The 26330-nt window shown below is 39.1% G+C and overlaps 1 protein-coding gene across 4 annotated transcripts in view; it reads right to left on the bottom strand.

Annotated features, from left to right (window-relative positions):
- Positions 1–26330, bottom strand: part of CLCN3 (chloride voltage-gated channel 3) — an 84155-nt gene that overhangs the window by 24851 nt on the left and 32974 nt on the right. For 3 of the 4 annotated variants that reach the window (XM_068551961.1, XM_068551960.1, XM_068551964.1), the window contains exons 3-5: positions 7425–7582; positions 1964–2063; positions 474–661 (exon numbers count right to left, since the gene is read on the bottom strand). In XM_068551961.1, the coding sequence (XP_068408062.1) occupies positions 474–661; positions 1964–2063; positions 7425–7582 (446 nt within the window). Of the gene's footprint in view, positions 1–473; positions 662–1963; positions 2064–7424; positions 7583–24949; positions 25127–26330 lie in introns of those variants that run through there. The other variant, XM_068551963.1, reaches the window with a different exon arrangement.

Raw genomic sequence — 26330 nt, forward strand, 5'->3', positions numbered from 1 at the left:
TTCTTTATAGAACATCAACAATAGTAAAATACTCATTTAAAAACTGTCATGCCACAAAGAAAAATCTAGGCATTTCCGCAAGATATCTCCAGTTAGAAGGCTTATTTTCACTACAATTTTTGATAATTCATACTTCCCAAACAATTGTGATGTATTATGTTAATAGGCACTTTGTGGTTACACAGCTCCTACTGCACTTCTTTTCTACAATAAGAAACACATTTTACGTCATAACCCAGCAGATTTGTATGTGGCTATGCAGTTAATAGCAGAGCCTCTTGAAACAGTACCTACATTTTACTCACACCAACGTATTCTCATACTTTCCATTCTATCCTATTACATTTCTTTCTTTATTTTCCTTTAATGCAGTTGCAGTCATCTAACATGTGATTAATTCTACAATTAAATGAATTGGAGACTCATTTCACGGTATCAATTATTAATTCACTTTGAGACAAAGCAAGACTCACCTCCGCTTGCCCTATGATTAATTCCGCCCATGTTTTCCACTGTGGACATTTATCCCTCTCCTCAAATGTGGTTTCATTAGACCCCCAGCAACACTGTTCGTGGTTGTACCACAGTGCGCTAAGGCAGATGCCCTCCTTGAGGTCAGTCATCCAGTCGGCGGCGATGTCTATTAAACCAGCCAATGCCCCTAGAAAAAATGTTGGAGGTGGTGAAAACAGGCAGTCCATTTCTGGGGAGCCCAGAACTATCAGGTTAAAAGGGTCAAGGAAAGCTGGGGACTCCCTACAAATAAAGGGTCATAAAGGGAATACTACACAAATTTAAGATTTCAAGTCGTATTAGAAATAAGTTTCTGTTACTTTTTAAAAAGTGTAAATAGCTATTCTTTAAAATAAAATTGTTATCCTTCGCTTGAAATTAAAACTACTTACATCATTAAAATTCACTGTGATTTTTAAAATGTGTCAGAATCTTCCAAAGACAACCTACCTGGCAGGAGGGGCTCATCTCAGGTTGTGAAAGTCATAGTTTTTACTAGTATGTTTTAATCTGAAACCTAATCCATAGATTTACAAAGGATCTCAAGCTCATTAAAATGGAATATCCGTTAGAATTAGTGAAACTCATGGCATTAATGAATTACTGTGACAGACTACCAGGTTTTTTTTTTTCTTTTAACAGAAAATCAAATATACCAAGATCATCTTACTGACAGAATACAGAGAATACACAAATTTATGGTCAAAATCTAGGTCCTTCTCATATAAAAAGATCAATGGGTCACATAAACAGTGGCCAGCCAATAAGGGGTATCAGATGCCTCTACTCTCTACACAAATTTTAACTTTCCCTCATGTTCTTCGGGACATAATCTTCCACAGTGGAAGCTGAAAGTCAGTAAAACAGCCCTTCGTGTTTGTTTTCACATCTTCAACTGCTATTAAAGTCTCACCCAGAGGGCCTCTGGGCATGGTGCAGCCCACACGGAGCTTAAGTGTGGGCTCTGACCGTGGCCTGCCGACTCTCTAGCTACATGACCTCGGTCAAGTCGCTTAAGCTCTCTGTGCTTAGTCCCCTCGTCTGTTAAGACTCAGACCATAGGATTGCCATGAGGTTTACACACACGTAAAGCTTTTGGAACAGTGTATGACACACAGGAAGCACTCAATAAATATTAGCTATTTACTGTGATGTTAACATTAAGATATACTTCACTGATCATCTGGTCCAAACCATGTATTTTACAGATAAAGAAACTGAGTGAGAAAGATCAACCAAATTGGATAGACACGTAAGGTGACAAAGCCAAGACTAGAACCCTGAGCCTCCTGCCTCCTTGTCTTATATTTAAGAAGATTTTTTTGAAGAAAAGAAACAAAACAAATGCTTCTAAAAATCGAAAAGTACCTGAAAAAAATTGCAAGAAGGAGCGGAGAACTATTTATTATCCTGTTAACCAAGAAAGGGTTACATTAAAAATTTTCTTTACCTGATGCCAATCCCGTTAGTGTTACTACTAGCCATCCTGACCACGCATCATACAAACTCTTTGTCATTTCCCATGCTGATTCTTTCTTTTTGCTGTTGATCTGAAATTAGAAACGTTTATGCTTCATTTTTCAAACTACGAACAGAAGCCACAATTCTAGAATCTAACGATTTTCTCAGTTACTATACATGGAACAGTACTTTCTGAACTAAATAATGGGATAAGTGAGTTTGGGGCAGAATCATGAGGTCAGACACCTGTGACCCAGATGACAAGCATTTACCCAGAAATCTGTATTTTTAACAAGAACCACAGGATGAGAGCAAAGGGGCCCACAAACCACATAAAGTCTGACATAGATTGTTTTAAACTGAATCAATCTTAGCTGGTATACATCTTTTATATTAACAGAAATAAGACATTATAGCTTGAAATGTCTGTCATTCCCTGCTCATTCTCTGCTTCTAGCAGTTAAGTGGAATATAATAGTCTTTAAAAGGCAAGGTCAGTGAATAACAGTACTATGCCCATAAATGTAGTACAAAGCAGTCATGTGATAAAGGGGATGCCAAAATGTGTAGGCCTGTAATATGCGGGAATGGAGCGCTCCAATCCCAGGGGAAGGGTCCCATCACTGTGTAAGGCAGAAACGTCCTCTACAAATACAGAGCAGGAGGTGAGATTCGCAGGACGGCAATAGATTTGATTTCTAGATCTCACTCTAAGACACAAGAGGGCAAGTCTCTCCTCTCTTCCTAAGAAACGATCCCTAACTTGCCCAAACCTCTTCTGTCCTACTACCACGGCTGCTTTACAAAGCCACATTCTCGGGCCAGGACTTCAGTGCTCCTTCATCCCACGGGAGGGCTACAGCCGGAATTCAATGATCTGGCCTATTTCAAACATTTGCTCTATTTCAAGCCACAAGGCTCCATTCAAAAGACTCAGTAAGTCCTAAATTGAATGCGGCAATTTTATTCCTTCTATATTATAAGCAACCAATCACAGATATTAACCATTCTTTAGAATTGAAGGTAGGTCATTCCTTTCAAAAACAATAAACCTCATGTTGCTTCTTCCTCTAAGTAAGAATAACTGTAATGTTGAATGAGATATAACATTAAGTAAAAATTTGAAAATCATCTAAATGTTCATCAATATAGTACTGGTTAAATAAATTGCAGTACATCTATGTCATGAAAAACCCTGAAGCCATTAAAAAAGAATGAGATAAATGCAGCATCATTTGGGGGAGAAAAGCAAGGTATAAGTGTGTACAGGATGCTACCATTTATCTAAGAAAAATAAGTAAATATATATGCTTGTATTTTAAAAAATAAAGGGACAAAACATAACACTGAAAGCGTGAATCATTACCTGTAAGAGGAGGAAGGCAATAAGTTGGGAGACACAGGGACTATAAAAGAAAGTAATTTGTATGTATAACCCTAGTGGGATAAACACTAAGGACAAAAAGTATCGTAAAAAAAGAAAACACAAACTCTTCAGTAAGCATATTGCTGGCGAGAGTGTTGGCAGCATTATTCTGAAATAACACATCTGCTGTGTGTGTGTTGTGAGGAGAATCAATGCATGTGACGCTGAGATTCCGGGCTTGGCTGAATGGAGATACAGGTTTAAGGGCTAGAAGTCAAATGAAAGCCCTCCAGCATTTAATTTAAATTAGAAGGTTCCTCTAAACTTAAGAGGCTAGAAACAATGGCCAGCCTGCAAGCAGTGAGAGCCTCCAGCGCTCAGGCTGCCTGTGTACCATTTTCCTTCAAAGGAACCAGAGCTCCTTGGAGAGGTCCAGGTTCGGTGCAGGAAACGTGTAACATGAGCCAGGATTATCTTGTCTTCCCAGGATACACCAAAGTCTACCAAGCACGGGCCAAAGGACTCAGACACCAACCTAAATAAGCTGCCACTGGTCAGAAATGGAATAACATGGGCATCAATAAGGATAATAATTGTGATGATTAAAACACATCAAATATGTTTAGACCCATGAAGATACAGAAACAGCAACCAAACAAGCAAACCAAAACCTCACTGGTCAACTCTGAGGGCGCTAGGGAGCCGTGAGGTGTCAAACTTCCTCCCTTCTCTGTACCATCCGAACTTGAGCGAATCCAGGTAATTGGTGTGGGAAGGTTCTCTTTATAGAAAAAGTCAAGCTAACAAATAAAAGCGGAATGAGAATTAGATTGCTACCATCCTGCGAAATACTGACATAAATATTTGAAATGATATAATGCTGATTTGCTTCAAAATAATCTGGGGTAGGAGGGCTACAAGGATAATAAAAAGTTTACGGGAAAAAGGAATTAGATAGCTATATGCACTGAAATAGAAAGTTTTCTTTTTTTTTAATTTGATGCTTTAAGAACAACAGTAAGAACATCTACATGTAGAACTTCCCAGCTTTAACAGAGTTTTATGCTTATATAAGCATATATTAAAGCACTGAAAATGATATTTGACTTACTTAGAAAGAGATGATTGATGTGAATAGCTAGGACACTCGCTGACTACTTCACTTACTGTTATAGTATTTGAAATGTTTTCAAGGACCATGGACTACTTTCATAACCTGAGAAAAAAAGGGATGTGTGTTGTGGTTTTAGTTTCAGTTTTCTCTAAAATTTTATAAACACGGTATCTATGGACCCTTTCCTACCCCTCACTTGAGAACACATTTAAACCCTCCCTGAATATGTCAGTGACTCTGTAAAGTAATACACTTCCAAGTACAACTGTGTTTACCTAACAATCACACGAGGTACGGAATTTATAGTGTGTGTGATTTAGGTACACTGGATTAAAACGGTTCTCGGGGGCTTCCCTGGTGGCGCAGTAGTTAAGAATCCACCTGCCAATGCAGGGGACACGGGTTCGAGCCCTGGCCAGGGAAGATTCCACGTGCCGCAGAGAAACTAAGCCCGTGCACCACAACTACCGAGCCTGTGCTCTAGAGCCCGCGAGCCACAACTACTGAGCCCACGTGCCACAACTACTGAAGCCTGAGCACCTAGAGCCCGTGCTCCGCAACAAGAGAAGACACTGCAATGAGAAGCCCACGCACCTCAACGAAGAGTAGCCCCCGCTCGCCACAACTAGAGAAAGCCCGCGCGCAGCAACAAAGACCCAACACAGCCAAAAATAAAAATAAAAATAAAAATAAAATTAAAAAAAAAAAAAAAACAGTGGTTCTCATGGTGTGGCCCAGACACCCTGTGTGTCCCTGAGACCTCTTCTCAGGGGTCTTCAAGGTCAAAGCTATTTTCATAGTAATACTAAAACACGATGCGCCTTTTTCACCATGTTGATGCTTCCACTGATAACGCAAAAGCGATAACAAAACTGCTGGGTCCTCAGCAGAGTCAAGGCGGTGGCACCCAAACACCCTGGCAGTCATCACATTCTTCACTGCCACTTAGAGCTAAAAGGTCAGTACGTGCCAGTTTCACTTTGAAATGTCTTTGAGGAAGCAGTAAAAAGTACCGCGCCCCGTCCACTGAGGCTTCCTAACACTGCGTGTGATGACTGAAGTATACACACAGCACTTCCGATGCACACTGAAGCCAGAGGCGAGGCCTTGAGGAAAAGCACCTGTGCCATCTACTTGAGCTGCAAATTAAACCGCTTCCATGGAACACCCATACTACTTGAAAGAAAACCACCAAGCCATGGTTTTTTCAGACTTGGAAATCTGACAGGTATTTTTCTCAAAAATGAACCAAGTAAGCCTGTCATTTCAAGTAAAATGTGTATTTGTTTCCAATGATAGAATGTGAGCTTTCAAGTAAAAATGAATTTTAGAAAACTTGTAGCCATCCCTATAAGAATGACAGATCCCAATCCTTAAAGACTTTTCTGAGGAGATCAGTGTTGATATTAACAAATGTGCCTTTTTTGATATTGTATAATGATATGGTGTAATGAAAGTGTCAACTATTGAAAGAACTACATGAATCAATGAATCACTATTTTTTTCTTTCTTTCTTTCTTTATTTTTTATTTTTTTACTATTTTTCAAAGGATCATGGCATAATGTTACAAAATCATCCATTCAAAGTTCAACAGGAACCAACAGATTTTAATGTAATAGGAGACAAAAAGTTCACTGATACAGTTTCAGATTACACACTGCATCTAACCTTTAAGAAACTACCACTTGTCACTGTCACTGTCATGCAGTATCAAAGAATATCCACAATGATCTGAAAAGGTTATTAAAATACTCCTGGCTTTTCCAACTACACGTCTGTGTGAGGCTGGATTTTCTTCATCCAAAGAAGAAAAGTTTTTACTTCAACCAAAACATATCACAACAGATTGCAGCAGCAGATACGAGAAACCAGCAGTTTTTAGTAAACTAGACAACAATGAACGAATGATTTACAAAGATGTAATACAATGTCACTCTCTCACTAAATATTTTTTATTTTGGAAAATAGTTATTTTTCATAAAAATATGTTTTTTATGTTAACATGTAATGGGTTTGTTATCGTTACTTTTAAATGAATTAATATTTTTGAAATTTCTCAGTTTTAGTATCTAATATGGTATTATCTCTTATTTTCAGTTACACTCGATTTATAATGTTCCCAGAAAAGGTAAATATTGACTGATGAATCTCAGAAGCAGTACTTTTCATAAACAATATAATCTAAGTCCAACTTCAGGTTTAATACACATATATACATTATTATGAAAGGTAATACCTAATTTGTACAAGCAATTATTTCATTTACAAGTTAACTTTCAGAGCTCGAATTTGCAAATGGCCTTTTAGAATTTGGAATTTTATTTTCAAGAGATTTTTTTTTTCTCTTTTAAAATTATTTTTGGATTACACTGTATCATCAGTAAGGCACAATCGACAACAAAAAAGTTAACATAAGTTGCAGTTTTTAGCAAAAGCCATTCTTTTTTTGATTAGTGATTCATTACAACATTCAATATGCCCCACACAGGACTCAATTTGAGAAATATCTCAGAATTTAAAACCAAGAAAGAAGATAAAAGAAAACAGCAAAACCCCGGGAAACTATCTCCCCAGTAGGCTGCTTCTTTTTCCAACAACTGAAAATTATGTAATACGTCTCCTCTTTTGCCGTAGCTGCTGTGCTGCTCAAAGCCAGATATCGTGCTGACTGCTACATCTTGAACTTGGCTTCATCCACCCTCAATTCACATGTCGCGGTTTCCCTTTCCTTCCTGCGTGGTCTTACTATACTTTTTTGATTTTAAGCTACTTCAAATCCTTTCCAGAAAGACATGGGATATAAATAAACTTTTTAAAAATTACACAGAGAAAAAACATATTACTTACAAAATGGAGGAATTTACTTGAATGTACTTTTAATGTATAATGTATTTTGGCAGGCCGAGATCACGTATTATTAAATGATCTAACTGTGCACTGTCATTTTAAGGACTACTGAAAACACTCACCCGTCTGTGCCTTTCCCTGTCTTTACATCTCTCCCGCACCCAGTCAATGGTGTGGAAATCGTCATAGGTACCAACGCCGGGGATGGGTTCATCCAGAAGGTCCAGCAGGTGGGTGGAACTGCTGATGTTGCCCCCGTTTGTCATGGTGTAATGAGTTCCTACAAAGCAGAAGGGGACCATGAGCGTGCTCTGTGAGGCACAGTGGTGAACTGTGCAGCCTCCTCAGCAGTTCGTTAGGGATTCGTAAAGAAGCAGTTACCACTTGAAATGATTACACTAAAACAGAGGAAGGAAAGCATTAGAAAAATTCATCTGAAACTTGGAAATAGGCAAAAAGACTATGGCATGTCCTTTCCAACTCACACACTGTCCCCTAAATCAGCTCTGTCATCAAGCTGGTTCCCTCATGAGAGTTCAATAAATATTCAATGCAAGTGTCCACTTGTTCAATACAAGTGTCCACTATGTAACAGACTTGAGGGTACAAGGAAGGAGACAAAGACAATTCACAAAAAAGAAATAAAAACTGGCTATTAACTTTGAAAAGAAGTTCAATCTAACGCAGAAAAAGAAATGCCGATAAAACCTACAATACCATTTTCCTCTGTCAGACCGGTAAAGATTAAAAAAGCTGGCTAATGCACTGAGTTGGCGAAGTTATGGGGAAAAGAGGTCCTGCCACAAAAGCATTAGTCTCAGTATAAACTTGTATAACCTCTTTGGGCAGGCAAAGCTACACAGACAGTCTCCAACCCAGCGGCCACATATCTAGGAATTCTTCCTGCACTTATCCTTGTACAAGTCCATAAACCATGCACAGTGTGGGGAGAACATCTTACTAGTGCTCCAGAAAGTAAGCAAAAACAAATGCCAGATGCTTACGATCTAAAACAGGGGTCAGCAAAAGAGCCAGAAAGTATATCTTTTAGGCTTTGGAGGCCATATAGTCAGAACTACTCAACTTTGCCACGGTAGCACAAAAGAAGGCATAGACAATATATAAATGAATGAATATGGCTGTGTTTTAATAACAGTTTATTTACAGGTGAAGAAGGAGATCTGACCTAACCCCTGACCCTATTTTCAAGTGCGGATCAGCATGTTTAATTTGAAAATTATTTAGTAAAATTTATTTTGGTTTAAAAGTTACGCTTACATGTATATTTAAATACAGAGAAAACAGTATGAAGAGAGATGAAACGACACGTTAATAATGGTTACCTCTGCCAAGTAGATTTGTTTGAAAAAGCAGACAATGAACTTTGTCTGCATAACCCTTGTAGGTATATAAATATATATATATATATATATACACACACACACACACACATATATGTAGTATATATGTATATATATTTCAATGAAAATTACTTTTCTAAATAAACACACACACTATTAATAGGGATGTGAACGGGACTGAGAATAAAGGAATCCTAATGGATCTAACAATTAGTTCAGTGAAAAGAGCAACAAACTGCTACCAAAAGGCCCAGATTCTAGTCTTAGACAGTTAAGTAACTTTGGACAAGTCATCTTCAAATATTAAGCATCTAAATGGTATATGTTATATATCATTTTGTTATACCTTATAACAAAGACATATAAGCAAAGAAGCATTTGGAATTTTTCTAAAGCCCTAAAAACTTAGAAAAGCTGGTACATAATTTCAAACAGGTGATCTTAGCATAAGTGATTACAGATTACATCTTCAAATTATGTAGCAGTAATATAGATTTTATGCCAAAAATCATCATCTAAAAGTGTGTCATTTTAATAAAAATGTACTAACTGATATAGAATATAAGGAGTGGCACTATACTAGTGTTTAAACAAACACTATAAAAAGAAACCCAAGAAACCAGTTTATTTTATTCTGTGGCTTTTAAGGAATAGAGCAAAATTTCCAGACTACTCTTGCACTCTGATGGTTTAAACTCACTTGTTCTCTTTCGTTTACAAAGAAACTCATAAATGTTAAGTCATTCACCAAAGGATCACGTGGCAAAGCCAGAATCTGAACCTTCCCCCCTCGCTTATAAACAGCGCCTAGATTAGAGCAGGAGAGGGTCTTGAAGCAGTGGGGCGGTGGGAGGGAGAGACACACACAGCCACCACGCCAAGACAGGGACCCATTTTGTTACTGTTCAGACAGAAACCAAACAGACGACACTGTGGGTTGCAAGCTCTGTTTCTTGATCAGTCAGAGAGGCAGTATTAGGAACAAGCATTAACACAAAAAGGGTTAGTATTTCAAACAATGTAGTAAGTACTGAATATTGTACTGATACACTTAATGTCTCTTCCACTTCTACCAGATACAACAGAGCTCTTACCTCCCCATTTAATACATTTGTGCTTGCCTTGGACGGGTGTACAACCTCTACAAGGAGAGGGGTGTACTGATTTCAGTGTGTCGGCAGAAGCCCTCTGGGAATAAATAACTCACCATTTTGGCTGAGGGTTTAAAGGCCCAAGCCCTGCAATGGCCCATGCTTGCTTACATAAAACATATGCTCTAAACCTTCCTCTTCAGCCTTTACATACACTAGCTCTTTCTTCCTCCCTCTATCCTGACTTTATTCACTAATTTCCACTTTGTGAAAGCTAACTGAAAGGCCACAAATTTTCTTAAGAAAAAGCGACAGGAGAGCAAAAATAATAATAAGGGCATTTATAATATCTTGACGAATTTCAGAATCTGACTCTGCTTTCTGTACGATAACACTAAAATTGGTCATTGTGAAGATGGTTTTTGGAGGGAAGCACCAAAAGCCTCTATACCATTTAGGAAGACTTCTGGGGTGCTCTGCCCAAAACGCATCATCAACACGACAAATCCAAGCTGAGGGAAATTCTGCAAGATAAATGGTTTGCATTCTTCAACAATGTCAGAGTCACGAAAGACAAAGCATGACTGAGGAGCGGCTCTAGATTAAAGGAGACAAAAGAGCCAGCCACGGAACATAACCTGTGCCCTGGGCGAGCAGAGCAGGACTGGGACAGACATGTTTGCGCTTCTGTATTAAAGGACACAGGGCAACAAGCAGCAAATCTGAAAACAGCCTGCAGCTCTAATAACAGTACTGTATCAATGTCAATTTTCTGAGTTTGAAAACTGTACTTAGCTATACATAAGCTATATATCCTTCCATAAGGAAATACACACTGAAGTATTTAGAGGTTAAAGTGTATCACGTCTGCATCTCACCCGTATAGAGTTCAGGAAAAAATTATGTGGTAATTATATGCACCACATACATATAAATAGCCGTATATATTATGTATTACACAGAAAACAGTACATATAACAGCGAGAGAAAGAACAAGACACAGGATGAGCAAATGTGGTAAAATGTTAACATTTCAGGAATCTGGGTGAAGGGTATATGGGATTCTCTGCACTATTTTTCAACATCTCTAAGTTTGAAATTAAAAGAAAAGTATTTTTTAAGTCTACTGTGATATATTTTGCAAACTTCAAACTTTTCCCCTATTTGCCCGTATCTGGGGAGAGTTGAAGAGACATGAACTACTGAGCTTTATTATTATCTTCTATGAAAAATCAAAAGCAAAATTTCTACAGCACCTAACATGCATGCACACAATATGTCACCAGCCCCATGATGAGAATTCCCAACCGTCTGCACCATGCGGGTACTAAGCAAACACAGAGTGTATCCCTCCAACAGGCTTCTGAGCTAGGGAGGGGCGGGGAGAGACCACTATGCCTAATTTCGGAGGCAGCACCACACACACATCCACAGAAGCCCTGTGTCCTGCCCTCAGTGACTTCCAAATCATTAGTCTGTAGAAACTACCCTGACATCTAACTTACATAACTACACAGTAATTCAAAAGTCCTGAAAGTCAGATATAAAGTATTCAACTTTTTAAACCAGAGGACCCTGTGCACCAATGATTTATGTTCTGGGACTTTTATGTGTGTTCCTTGGAATTTCTGGGGCTGCCACTGCACATTTTAGGGTAGAAATTAGCCAGAGCAGTTTGTGTCCCCAACAGACTATTTGAAGTCAGTCTGTCCTCTCATGCCTATTTGCTTCCACCTGACACAGCAATGCTGTTTGAAAAAAGCAGAGTATGGGAGAATTGCTGATTGGTCTTGGTTTTGGGGGAGCCCACAGAAACAGAGATTCACTGTTTCCCCTCTAAATTATTCCGAAAAGAGGTTTGAGTCCTTCTTGTGACTCTTGCTATCAAATCGGCTTAGAAAGTAACCAAGATGGATTTTGCTATGAAAGTGAAATAACACCTTTTTGCTAGTTGATTAGAATATTTCTCTGGCTCTGATAAATATAATTAAAAGGAATCTTCAGAAGAAAAAGGCAGACATTTCTTTTTTTTTTCTTTTTTTGGCTGTGCCACGTGGCATGCGGGTTCTTAGTTCCCCCACCAGGGATAGAGCCCACGCCCCCTGCAGTGGAAGCACGGAGTCTTAACCACTGGACCACCAGGGAAGTCCCAAAACGCAGGCATTTCAATCTGGCTTTAACCTCTCTCCTTTCATCCTGTTTCTTACTGGGTTATTATTAACAAATGAAAGATATATCATATTGAACGCAAAATCAATTAACATATTTTTTATATTTAAAGTCTGCTTTGGACTACCCTGGTGGCGCAGGGGTTAAGAATCTGCCTGTCAATGCAGGGGACACGGGTTCGAGCCCTGGTCCGGGAGGATCCCACATGCCGCAGAGCAACTAAGCCCGTGAGCCACAACTACTGAGCCTGCACTCTAGAGCCCACGAGCCACAACTACTGAAGCCCACGCACCTAGAGCCTGTGCTCCGCAACAAGAGAAGCCACTGCAATGAGAAGCCCACACATCACAACAAAGAGTAGCCCCCGCTCGCCACAACTAGAGAAAGCCTGCACGCAGCAAAGAAGACCCGACGCAGCCAAAAATAAATAAATAAATAAATAAATAAATAAATAAATAAATTTATTTATTTTTAAAAAAAGTCTGCTTTACGATTGCTAAATAAAATTCAAGAATCAGCTGGCTATTAAAAAAAAGATTCACACATTTACGTTAGTATGTGTATGACATCGCTACATGCATTTTCTTTTATAGTTTGTTCTGCCAAACGTGGAAATCTGAACAGTACAAAGAGGGAGAAAAGGAAAGACTTTCTGTCCTATTCTAAACTGGGTAGGGAACATTCATTTCTAACAGGATCACAGAAATGCCTATATATCCCTCAGTAGGAGTAATTTTAAAGGTATTATGTTTCCTAACAATAACAATGGTTTTTAAATGTTCCTAATTATCATTTCTTTGTGTATAGTTCACTGCAACCTAGATTCGTTTAAAGTTTAACTTACGTATGATAAAATGAGATGAACACAAATAAATTATATTTGTGTGTTACTAAAATTCTTAGAAGCAACTGTGTAAGTTATCCAGCTTCCCCTCTCCACTTCATCTTATGCATGAACGTAGCGCATACCTTGCAGGTAATGCCACAAACACAAATTAAAGTTCTCTCATATGTGGGACTTCCCTGGTGGTCCAGCAGTTAAGACTCTGTGCTCCCGGGCTTCCCTGGTGGTGCAGTGGTTAAGAATCCGCCTGCCAACGCAGGGGACACGGGTTCGAGCCCTGGTCCCGGAGGATCCCACATGCCGTGGAGCAGCTAAGCCCGTGCGCCACGACTACTGAGCCTGTGCTCTAGAGCCCGCGAGCCACAACTACTGAGCCCACGTGCCACAACTACTGAAGCCCGGGTGCCTAGAGCCCGTGCTCCGCAACAAGAGAAGCCACCGCAATGAGAAGCCTGCGCACCGCAACGAAGAGTAGCCCCCGCTCGCCGCAACTAGAGAAAGCCCGCGTGCAGCAGCGAAGACCCAACGCAGCCAAAAATAAATAAAATAAAATCAAATAAAATAATTTATTAAAAAAAAATAAAAAGACTCCGTGCTCCCAATGCAGGGGGCCTGGGTTCGATCCCTGCTCAGGGAACTAAGATCCCACATGCCACAACTACTGAGCCTGCACGCCGCAACGAAGAGCCCACGTGCTGCAACGAAGACCCAGTGCGGCCACAATAAATAAATAAATAATAAATTTTAAAGTTCTCTCATATGTTAAGTGCATCCCTCTCTCTTTCCTAAAATATTACTTCAAGGGTTGGTTAATTAGGAAATTATAACATGGCTTTCCTAAAGCTGTTCTCTGTCCGGAAGACAAAGAGGTCGACAGGATGAAATAAAGGGGTGACGCCACACTTTCCCGACAAGGCCTCTCTTTGCCTCAGTAAAAACTCTTGTTATAGGTGCATGAACACAAAATGACATGATTTACTTGGACCTCCCATTTCTCAAAGCATGTGCAGCTCTCACTGATCTATCTGTGGAGACAGTAGCAGAGGCGTACCAGGACACCTTTTGGAAATACTACTCACCAGGTTCCTTATCCAACACGATCTCCTCATCCTCTCCACACGTGTTCCCCACCAATTCAGGAAACACCCACCACCACAGGGAAAGAAACACACAGCAGAACACAGAAAACAAGATTCAGCACTGTGGCTTCTACGAGTTTCCAACTCAGGCTTTTGAAACCCACGTAAAAGGCAAAGTCTTAAAAGCCAATACCTTTGAGTTGTAAGCAATGGGTTTCTGGGTTTCAAAATGTTTTAAGTAAAAAAGAGAGTTTCTGCAATAAGCCTTGGATTGAAAAAAGAACAGATGAAGAAGCAATTCTACACAGTTACATAAGGTTTGCAGGAGAAGCAAGGAGAGGGAATTGAGTAAACAAGAGAGTTTAAAATAGTTAAACTGGCAACTGGTTTCAGCTTCTAACATTTTACACAAGAAAAAAAGATCCAATTAGCCACATTTATTTATAAGCTTTTAGCGTATTTTCATCACTCAACATACTTTCTAAAAACCATCTCATGTCATTAAATGCATATGCACATCATTTTCAAAGGACGTCAGACTACCGTAACTGTCGTGACGTACTCACTCTATCATTTAGGTTAGCTTGCATTAAAAACAGTACATACAATGAACATACGTGTCCCTAGTCATCCTCTTTTCCAATTAATTTTTTAAATTTTAATCTTTTTCTTGTTCTCAACTTTTTTTCGCAACCCTATGTCCAGATATTCAATATTAATAACCAGATATATCGCCAAACTTAAAATAACCACATGACCTAGCAACTGTCCTCAGATTCGGTTAATATTTATGTAATGGATCCTTTTGGTCTCTGCCCACCTAGTAACCCTTTCCCCTTCTTTCTGAAACAGAACCCAATGATTTTTAGGAAACTTCTATTCCTCACTGCATGCAATCTTGATGGGGGCATCAATCAAAGTATCTTCCCCTGTCCAGCTAAGAAAACGGCACACAATCCAAGGTACGTTAATCAAACTCTACCTCTTGAAAATATAAACCCTGAGCAGAGTGATACAAAGACAGTAGGAGTTTATTAATTTTAACACCTGAACTTCAAAAGGATATAGGATAGTCCCTGCTACCTAGATCCCCAGATCTTAGAGTATAAGAAAGTATGATCTGAAAGTAGTAGCTCCCAAATTTAAGACAAAAACTTTTCTGGAGGTCTGGCTACCAGATGCCAGTGACTACCCTTCCACTACCCAATGGCTGAAAAACAGTAACAAGAAAAGACTAGAGAAAAGATCACTTTCTTTTCAGAGTGGCCTAGTAGAGAAATTCCATGACCTTAAGGCACTCTGAGGTCAGAAAGGCCTAGAGTCAAACCCCAGTGCTGCCACATAAGCCAGCACGAACTACGAATTAACCTCTTAGAGGTACCTGGGTGATCTCACCCGCTTTTAGAGTGTGGTGTGTGGACTGGAGATAAAACATGTAAAATACCAACTAATATATCTGACAAACAGTAGGAGATCAATAAACACAAGTTATTGTTTCTGCTCAAATATTTTGGCATTTAAAATTTCATCAGGTTTAATTATGTTACTCATATGGTATTAATCTTAACCAGAAGACTGAAATATGACAAAAGGAAGAAAAAGGGTCTTACAAATTTGAGCAATGAGTTCTTCTGCAACTGTATACTGAGCAAAAGTCCTGTAGAGTTTTAACAGATAACTTAATTCATTACACCTGGTATGGACACAAAAACAAATTTCTAAAACGTATGGTCGGACTTCCCTGGTGGCACAGTGGTTAAGAATCCGCCTGCCAATGCAGGGGACACGGGTTCGAACCGTGGTCTGGGAAGATCCCACACACCTCGGAGCAACTAAGCCCGTGAGCCACAACTACTGAGCCTGTGCTCTAGAGCCCGAGAGTCACAACTACTGAGCCCGCATGCCTAGAGCCCGTGCTCGGCAAGAGAAGCCACTGCAATGAGAAGCCCACACACTGCAACGAAGAGTAGCCCCCGCTCGCTGCAACTAGAGAAAGCCCACACACAGCAACGAAGACCCAATGCAGCCAATAAATAAATAAATATATTAAAAAAGGAAATACCATTAAAAAATAAAATAAAATGTATGCTCAATGACCAACCTTTCCATAAAATGGACATCGTACAATTTAAATATCACCAACAATATTTCATAGTTCAAGTATCACTAACACTAAAATATCAATACCTCAGCAAGTAGGAAAAATTATCCAATCAATGAGCTGTAACTGGTTTGCAGCTTTCTTGCAAAAATAACTTTATTGATAAGAGGACTTTTTGCCTTGTTTATTTTTTCCTCAGACACAAAAGCATACCTATGTAAACACAACTTTATTATTTATTAACATCTATAATCTAAACAAAGAGTTTTTAAATTATCTGTCAGAAAATTTTAATTTGTTATTTATTTTGGTTTGGTTTTGGTTTTGGTTTTTGTATTGAAGTACAGTTGATTTACAATGTTACGTTAGTTTCAGGTGTACAGCAAAGTGATTCAGTTATACGTATATATCTATTCTTTTTCAGATTCTTTTCCCTTATAGGTTATTACAAAATATTGAGTAGAGTTCTCTGTGCTATACAGTAGGTCCTTGTTGGTTATCTATTTTATATATAGTAGTGTGTATATGTTAATCCCAAACTCCTCATTTATTCCCCCTGCTTTCCCCCTTGGTAACCATAAGTTTGTTTTCTGTGTCTGTGGGTATATTTCTGTTTTGTATATAAGTTCATTTGTATCACTTTTTTTTTTTTAGATTCCACATATAAGCGATAGCATGTATTTGTCTTTCTTTGTCCAGTATGCTTCACTTAATATGATAATCTCTAGGTCCATCCATGTTGCTGAAAATGGCATTATTTCATTTTTTTATGGCTGAGTAATATTCCATTGTGTATATATACCACATCTTCATTATCCATTCATCTGTCAATGGACATTTAGGTTGCTTCCATGTCTTGGCTATTGTAAATAGTGCTGCTATGAACACTGGGGTGCATGTATCTTTTCAAATTATGGTTTTCTCCAGATATATGTCCAGGAATGGGATTGCAGGATCATATGGTAGCTCTATTTTTAGTTTTTTAAGGAACCTTCATACTGTTCTCCATAGTGGCTGCACCAATTTACATTCCCACCAACAGTGTAGGCGGGTTCCTTTTTCTCCACACCCTCTCCTGCATTTATTATTTGTAGATGTTTTAATGATGGCCATTCTGAGCATTGTGAGGTGATACGTCACTGTAGCTTTGATTTGCATTTCTTTAATAATTAGCAATATCGAGCATCTTTTCATGTGCTTTTTGTCTATCTGTATGTCTTCTTTGGAGAAATGTCTATTTAGATCTTCTGCCTATTTTTTGAATGGGTTGTGGTTTTTTTTGATATTGAACTGTATGAGCTGTTTGTATATTTTGGAGATTAATCCCTTGTCAAATTGTTTGCAAATATTTTCTCCCATTCTGTAGGTTTCCTTTTCATTTTGTTTATGGTTTCCTTTGCTGTGCTAAAGCTTTTAAGTTTAATTAGGTCCCATTTGTTTATTTTTGTTTTTATTTCCATTGCTCTAGGAGATGGATCCAAAAAGATACTGTTATGATGTATGTCAGAGTGTTCTGCCTATGTTTTCCTCTAGAAGTTTTAGAGTATCTGGTCTTACATTTAGGTCTTTAATCCATTTTGAGTTTACTTTTGTGTATGGTGTTACAGAATGTTCTAATTTCATTTTTTTACATGTAGCTGTCCAGTTTTCCCAGCACCACTTATTGAAGAGACTGTCTTTTCTCCACTGTATATTCTTGCCTCCCTTGTTGTTGATTAATTGACCATAAGTGCATGGATTTATTTCTGGGCTTTCCATCCTGTTCCATTGATCTATATGTCTGTTTTTGTACCAGGACCATACTGTTTTGATTACTGTAGCTTTGTAGTATGGCCTGAAGTCAGGGAGCCTGATCCCTCCAGCTCCATTTTTCTTTCTAAAGATTGCTTTGGCTATTCGGGGGTCTTCTGTACTTCCATACAAATTTTAACATTGGTAATTTGATAGGGATTGCACTGAATCTATAGATTGCCTTGGGTAGTATAGTCATTTTGACAATATTGATTCTTCCAATCCAAGAACATGGTGTATTTTTCCATCTGTTTATGTTGTCTTCAGTTTCTTTCACCAGCCTCTTACAGTTTTCAGAGCACAGGTCTTTTGCTTCCCTAGATAAGTTTATTCCTAGGTATTTTATTCTTTTTGATGCGATGGTAAATGGGACTGTTTCCTTAATTTCTCTTTCTGATCTTTTGTTGTTAGTGTATAGAAATGCAACAGATTTCTGCGTATTAATTTTACATCCTGCAACTTTACCGAATTCTTTAATGAGCTCTAGTAGTTTTCTGGTTATATTATTATTTAAAGAAATATTTTCATCAATGGGAAAAGAATAGTCTCTTCAACAAACGATGCTGGGACAATGGGCTAGCTATATGTAAAAGAATGAAGTTGGACCCTACCTACCTCACACCATACATGAAACTTAACTCAAAATGGATCACAGACCCAAATGTAAGGGCTAAAATTATTAAACTCTTAAAAGGAAACAGAGGAGTACATCCTTGTGACCTTGGGTGAGGCAATGGTTTTGCAGATAAAACACCAAAGCACAGGTGGCAAAAGAAAAAACAGATAAACGAGACTACATCAGAATTAAGATAATCGTTCCCACCTAGAGGCCAGACATTGTGTGTAATACTAACGATAAAAGAACTAACGTGTATTGAGTGCTTACTGTGTGCTAGACATTGTTCTCAGCACTTCACATATATTAGCTCATTTAATCCTCACAACCACCCCAGGAGATAGGTATTACGATCTCCATTTCACAAATTAGAAAAGGCAGGCACAGAGAGTTAGGAGATATGCCCAGGGCCACATAGTAAGTAGTGGAACATGGATTCAAACTCAAGTAGTTCGATTCCAAAGGCATTTCTTACTACTATGAGTACTGCCTAAAAATAGCTTCACGGTTTGTTTGCTTGTTGCTCTGCGAATAGGTTAAGACTGTTGATGCTGCCTTCTCCCAAAACACCTACGCACATGCACTGAGCGCTCATACAATTAATACAACCCAACCCTTCACCATCACCAGCCCTCTCTGCCTTTGGCCCCAGACCACAAGTCTGCTGCACAAGTTGTCACTGGCACTGCTTTGGTACCAGCACTCACATCCCTGTGCTTCAGCAGAGGTCAGTGACAATTACACATCCCATTCTCATCCTCAGGTTGTCCCAAAGTCATCTTAGGCACAGGAAGCAGAGCCAACTGCCCCTCCAGGGGTTTACTTAGAAACTGGTTTTCAAACTTTTTTAACGGTGGCCCACAGCAAGAAATATTTCTCACTGACACAGTATACAGATATGCACCTAAGTAAAACCAAAGTTTAGCATATTTACCCTTTGGCATATACGCTGGTATTTTTACTTTCTGTTTCCTTCCTTCCTCTTTTTTTCTTTTTTTTAAATATTGGTCACAACCCAACATGCTGAAACTTGTAATTTGACAAACACTGAACTAGAGAAATACAGACATTAATGAAATTATCTGCTTTCCCACAAATAAAAACCTTTATATTCCCACCCACTAGTCCTCAATATATATTTGCTGAACTGAGCTACAAAAAAATAGTACTCAATTGTTACACCTTAGAGTGAACTAATTTATTAGCAAATTTCACCATCACACTTCTTCCGCAGTCTAAGTCTTTTCTCAAAGGGGAATATCCAAATAATAGTTCTACATGCAAAAGTAGGTATATATTTGTTTACTAAGACTATTGCTTATTACCGCTGGGGTCAATCTCAAAAGATCTGAGAGCAGGGATCCCTGCCATTTAAGCTCATAGGCAGATTACTGTCCTATCACACACATATAAAACATATACGCTTTTATTTTAAGTTATGGAATAAGGCAGGCAGAAATCTAAAATTCTGCATATTTCCCCAACAGCCCAGTTTCATCTGTGTATTAAGAGCAGGAAGTCTAGTCCCCAGTGGATTTTCTCCTCCTTCTGTGACCCTACTGATAAGAAATGGTCACCCTGGTGAGGGAGGGGAAAGTGAGTGTTGTAAGTTGATAGTGGAAGTCCCAGAATGTCAGCAGATTTCCAAATGGAAGATTAAAAGTGTAACAGCACAGTGCTGGTACTTAGGAAGTGGTCAACGGGACATGTGCTGGATAAATTAATATGATAAATAAAGTATTTGCTCTTTAAATTTGTTCTGCCATTCACAGTCATACTTAACTGCCACCTATTTAAACGGCAATTGGAAATTAAAACCAAATGGCAAAGAAGTTGACAGAAGATACACGACCAGTAAGTAGCAATGCTAAATTACCCAATTCACTGTTTCCTTCTCTGTTCTATTGACACCCCAAAATAAAAAGCCACATTCTTAGGTAGGGATGATAAACTGGGTATTAAGACATCTGTATAACTGGAAACAAGTTCCATGTTCACTTATTATCTCTGCACATAAGATGATTTGTAGATTACATGAATAAAAAGATTCATGGAATTTGCTCTCTTAAATGGCGGAGGGAATAAATTGACAAACTAAAGCAAATCCATCTTTGACCTAGTTAAGGTTGTAAAGGACTACCGAAAAACTACGAATTAAACATCTGTTTATTAAAAAACAAAAACAAAACTTTAAAATACAATTTAAGCCACCAGTCTCCTGGGGCCTCATGTCAGCACGAAACAGAGACCTCAATGCTGGGAAAACAGCCAAAATCACAAACCTAATCTACGTGGCAAGAGACCTGCTCACGTTTTGATATCTTGAAACACAAAGCATTTTTAACTTACAACAAGCCACGAGATGGTATAAAATTAATCATACTAAAAGTGTCAGCTAATTTTAGAAAATAGAGCTAGAGATAGTAATAAGAAACACATTTACTTGAAGATTTTAAATTCATATACTGTGGGCAAAATAAATCTACAGACAGGCTTTGTTTTATACTATTATTTTAGAATACAAAGACTTTTTGACATCAGACGAATTAATTTGTAAGAAGAGATTTAATTTTCTAGTTGGCTAGAAGATTAAAGGTAAGAGAAGTACAATAAGGACTTGAATCCTAAAATCATTTTACAAAGAATCTACAGAATGCCCCTATGGCAATAAGAATCTAACACCTGGATTTTCAAATAACGTGCAAAAAATGCTAACTACTGATACTTTCAGGAGGGAATAAAAATGAACAAATTCATCTATTATAATAGGAAGAAAAAAGCTTTACTTAAATATATGTCTGAGCTAATGGATGTCAAGAAATGATTTCAGGTAGAAACTTTAAAAAACGAAACAAAACAAAAAAAACTTTGGGAATTCCCTGGTGGTCCAGTGGTTAGGACTCAGCGCTTTCACTGCTCTGGGCCTGGGTTCATTCCCTGGTCAGAGAACTAAGATCCCGCAAGCCGCTCGGCACAGCAAAAAAAAAAATAAAAAATAAATTGAAAAAAAAAAAAAAACCCTCAAACTTTATTTCATAAGGAAAGCCACACCTCTTGTGGTTTAAGACCAGTATTAGTCTAGCATTCAAGTTCCTCTGGGATCTGGCACTCTTCTACTTTCCTATAGGACCCCTTCAGCTGACCCAGTGACACAACAAAACTAATCAGGGAACAACATACTAGGCACCTGGTCCCATCAGAGCACTTACTAGCCTATCCTCCCCACCAGGAACACGTATCAAATCCCCTGTGGACGTGGAAACTCGGCCGACTTTGATAACACTTGTCAAAAGAAGACTGGTCTCCACCCCTCCGCCCCCACAAAAACAGACTCACAGAACATGCAGTCTGCACCATTCACGAGAAATTAGCTTCCTTGGGGTTTTGTTTGTTTGTCTGTAAACCTGGGAAGCCTTCTTACGCTCCTACCAGACTGCACATGCCAAGTTATCACAGGGACATACACAGTGCAAAGCAGTATGTCTCCACGATCAGACTATGAGTCTCATCATCTGCACTGAATCCTGACTTTTCTTGAACATTTCTTTACCTCAGTTTTGTCAACAGGAAAATGGGGATTATAACCGTTCCTACTTCACAGCCTGTGACAGGGATTAAAATGATTTGTTACACGTCAATGAACTGACACACGTAAAGCACTTATTAGAACAGTGTGTAGGTATCAGCTTTTATTAACATCACCATTACTACTCCCACCAGTTCTCCACAGCACCTGAGAGTGCCTTATACGCACAAGACAGCTCAACACAAGCTTCAAATGAAACAACGTTCAAAAAATGCCAGAAGTCCCAAAGATCAAATCCACTATAAGGGCCTGTCAGAATAAAAAAGAATTCAACCTCCAAACTACCTAAACTTCATGAACAAATAAGGAAAAAAGTCAGAGTATAAAACTAACAATCCAAATAAACCAAAGGTTTTTCTTCCCCCCGCCCCCGCCCCCCGCCGATGAAAATGGAAGAGACATTTTATGAAAGAACTTAATAGTGTCTGATAGGAAATTTACCCCCAAATATAACTATTTCTAAAATGTCATATTAATTTCTAATTTCTAATCCATCAACAATATATTAACTAATTCTATTTTTTTTAATAAATTTACTTATTTTATTTATTTATTTATGGCTGTACTGGGTCTCCGCTGCTGCGTGCAGGCTTTCTCTAGTTGCGGCGAGCAGAGGCTGCTCTTCGTTGCGGTGTGCGGGATTCTCGTTGCGGTGGCTTCTCTTGTTGTGGAGCACGGGCTCTAGGCATGCGGGCTTCAGTAGTTGTGGCTCGCGGGCTCTACAGCGCAGGCTCAGTAGTTGTGGCGCACGGGCTTAGTTGCTCCATGGCATGTGGGATCTTCCCGGACCAGGGCTCGAACCCGTGTCCCCTGCATTGGCAGGCAGATTCCTAACCATTGCGCCACCAGGGAAGCCCTAATTCTATTTTTAATCTACATACATTTCCAGTCTCTGTATTATTCCCTTAAGTGGGAACTGTCATATTTACCATCTTGCCTGGACAAGGAGCATTAAATCTAATTTATTCCACAAAGGTAATTGCTAACTCTAGCACTCAGGGATTCAGTAAACAGTCTATGTTTCCTTCACTGATATCCTTTACAATTTTATACTTGGGTTATCTGCCTCTTCGCTCTTTCCCAGTCCCAAGAGATATTTCTAGTCATTGTAATTTTGTCCTTACAGGGAAGCTGATTCTTTTTCTTGATTCATGTTAACTGCTTGTCTCCACATCTCCAGTTCCTTTGTTTTGACTCATGGACAGAAAAGGTCATAAATTATGGAACACAAATAACCTCTTACCCAGAGATGCTAGGATGCTACAGAACGGTCAAGTGAAGCTAATAACCAACTGACCTGTACTACAAAGACACAGTGTTACTCTCAAACAAAACGCCTTAGGTTGGCTGAGGAAGGTCTTGTCAAGGGATAAGGAACCCGTCTGAGCTGCCAAGAGTGAGACTGACTTAGACCTTAAGCAAGGTTCCTAAAGGACTATTTGTGAAAATATAATAGAAGCCAAAAGCTTCTAGTTTAGTAATAATCGTACCAGGAACCATGCCTACTCGCACATAAGCTTTGGCTTACTTCTTATTACTTGCACACCTTATACAGAGGTGGGGTCCATACGCCAAGTCATGTCAAAGATTGCCATGGCTAACACTGGGAATTTATATTTCCCAACCCCAGGTCTTCTGGTTTGTTATAAATCAACAAACGGAGGTTGAAACAGCTCAAAGAAAACAGCTTCATTACTGATTAGCAAATACTGTGACATCTGAACAGTCACCATTCATTCATGTTGCTTCCTGTTTAAAGAAATCCCTACCAGAAAAGGCATGATGGGAACACAGAAAAAAAGGAAAGCATAGGAACACACTAGAACTGGAAAAACAAACAAACCCAACAATTCTAGGTGCTAAGATTATGAGAAAATTTAATTTTCTTCTTTATGCTTTAGGTATTTCCCCAAATGTTCTAAAATAATTTATATATACATATATATGTATATTTTACTAAAAAGGTAACTAAGAGAAAGCACAATATATAACATGATCTTCATATAGTTTTTCTCAAAATCTGAAAAGCACGCTTTTACTAACAACAGAATACTATGGGATATATAATGTTACAACTGTTCAGAGCCTAAAATAGTCTAGAAGGCACAAGTCAACCATTAAGTATTTGTTAAATATATTACCATTTTTTCATCCTAATGGAACTTAATACTAAAGAAAGGTGTTATCAGAATACAAACTATATTTTAAATAAGAGGCTAAATATGCTCAGGAAAATCATGACTTCCTTACTTACAAAATGAGTTCATAATATCATGCAGGAAATTCAAACTAATGTGGCTCATAAATGAAGTCATCTAGCTAAGAGATTTTTCTTGAGGTTCAGTTTTTTTTTCTAGAACTGCCAGTCTATTTTCAGAATAATAAGTTTAAGAAAAATGAAAAAAGGGCAGTTTAATTAACATGTAATCAGTTCTGGCAGTGCCTGCCGAAGGACTTACATGAATGCTGGGCGCTTTTCTGGCTTTTACAAACTACTGACTCTTATTTTTTCTGATGTGTAAAAATGATCCTATATCTTTTTATCATATAAATTTTTACCAGATACCTGTGGAAGACAATGTAGTTAATCAGCTGAATGCATGCTAAATAAAAACATTCATATAAAACAGTGTTCTTCTCAACAGTGTTCTTCTCTAGTTAATCAGCTGAATGCATGCTAAATAAAAACATTCATATAAAACAGTGTTCTTCTCTACTGCCATTTGAAAGTGTTCTAAAAGGCAGGTAGAGCTTCTCCTAGGAATTGACGTTAGGGTGCAGGGGCTCCACGGTAACCGGCAGCAGCTGAAATCCAATGGCACCGGGACACGCACTGGATTTCACGGTATGAATTAAGGTGGAGAAGTGCCACTGCCCGCGCCACCCGGCAGGACCGGGGTGCGATGTGACGGCGGCCGCGATGCGCACGCAGGGAACAGCCGGACCAGGACCCTCCAAGGCCCTCGACACCCGCGGCCCGGGAGCAGCCCCGCCGCCCGCCCGCATTACCTCGCCTGTGCAACTCCCGCAGGGGGATGCAGTCTCCTCCCCCGTCGTAGGGCAGGTAGGGGTCGGAGGCGGCGTCCATGGCCGAGGTCCGCAGGAAGACGCGGAGGGAAAGCTCGCGAGCTCACCTCCCGCGCGCGCCCCGCAGCCCCGCTGCAGCAGCCTGGGCAGCCACCATGCCCGACCGGTCGGCGCGCGCAGCCCCGCGGGCTGACGTCACCAAGGTGCCACGGTTGCCAGAGCGACGGGCTCGCCTCCCCATCAAGCAGGCCCTGCTACGTGTGACGGTGACTAAGCCCGGGGGTGACAGACCAAACAGCTTACACAGCAAGGGGGCAACCACAGGACGGCGACAGAAACCGTACTTCTCGGTTTCCGACACAGAACTGTGAACGGAAATTCTGCGTGTCCACAACGCATGAACCTTTTCATTCCTAATGGAGATAAATGCGAGCGACACTCTAATAAGGCCGTGTGATTTTACAGTAAAAATATACTAATTTGTAGGTAGTAACGTCACGTGAATCATAAAGATAAAGACCTAGAAGATACCAAAGGCTTCAAGAAACTTGGGTTTAAAAGCCTATTCCTAATTATCTAAAATGTACCAATGCGGACTTATACTGTGGATTCAAAATTTCAGTAACTGGATCGGTACTAATCCCCTTCAGCAGCCTCTTATTTCCTTCCTTCAAGGAACTGGCTAGTAAGACATTCCAGGTTTGAGGAGAAAGAAACTTAACATCTTAAGTAAATAATTTAGCTAGTTGTGAAACTATGCAAAAAGAGATGTACTAGGTGGGAGATTTCCTCTCCTGACTTCTTTTCCTACCTCACAAAGATTTTTGTTGTGCTAAAAAATAAATAAAATTAAAAGGCTTTTAGTGAAATATGTCTCAAAGTGCACTCTGTCTCTTTGCTAGATACTTTATGAAATTCAGAAATAAAGGAACTTTTTGTTTCAAACTTCATTCCAACCAAAAGAAAAAAAAAAAAAAAGCTGATGCTCATTTAAGCTGAGTTCAAACTTTTCCAGCTGCCTCTCAGGTGATTACTCTAGACTAGGAGATTCTCCTTCTGAAATAGCTATGGCGGGGCAATGCCACTAATCAAAAATGTGCTATTCATTAGAAGCAGTTCCACAGGACTCAGAGGCTTTGTAAAATTTGTTTTCCTAAGTACTGAATGTGCCAACCCTAAGGTCTACTCCAATTCAATGATTTTATATGAGAATTGGGGGCAAGAGAAGGAAAGAGAGGACTCAGATGGCAGTAAAGAGAAATTCTATTCGTCTAGTACATCTTAGTTATTTGGGAACTTTTTAAAAATTAGATTAAATAAAGTTTTTATATTTCAAAAAGTTTGAACCTCAGAAAGACAAACC

This window comes from Eschrichtius robustus, chromosome 10 (assembly GCF_028021215.1).
Source record: "Eschrichtius robustus isolate mEscRob2 chromosome 10, mEscRob2.pri, whole genome shotgun sequence".
Classification (NCBI taxonomy): Eukaryota; Metazoa; Chordata; class Mammalia; order Artiodactyla; family Eschrichtiidae; genus Eschrichtius; species Eschrichtius robustus.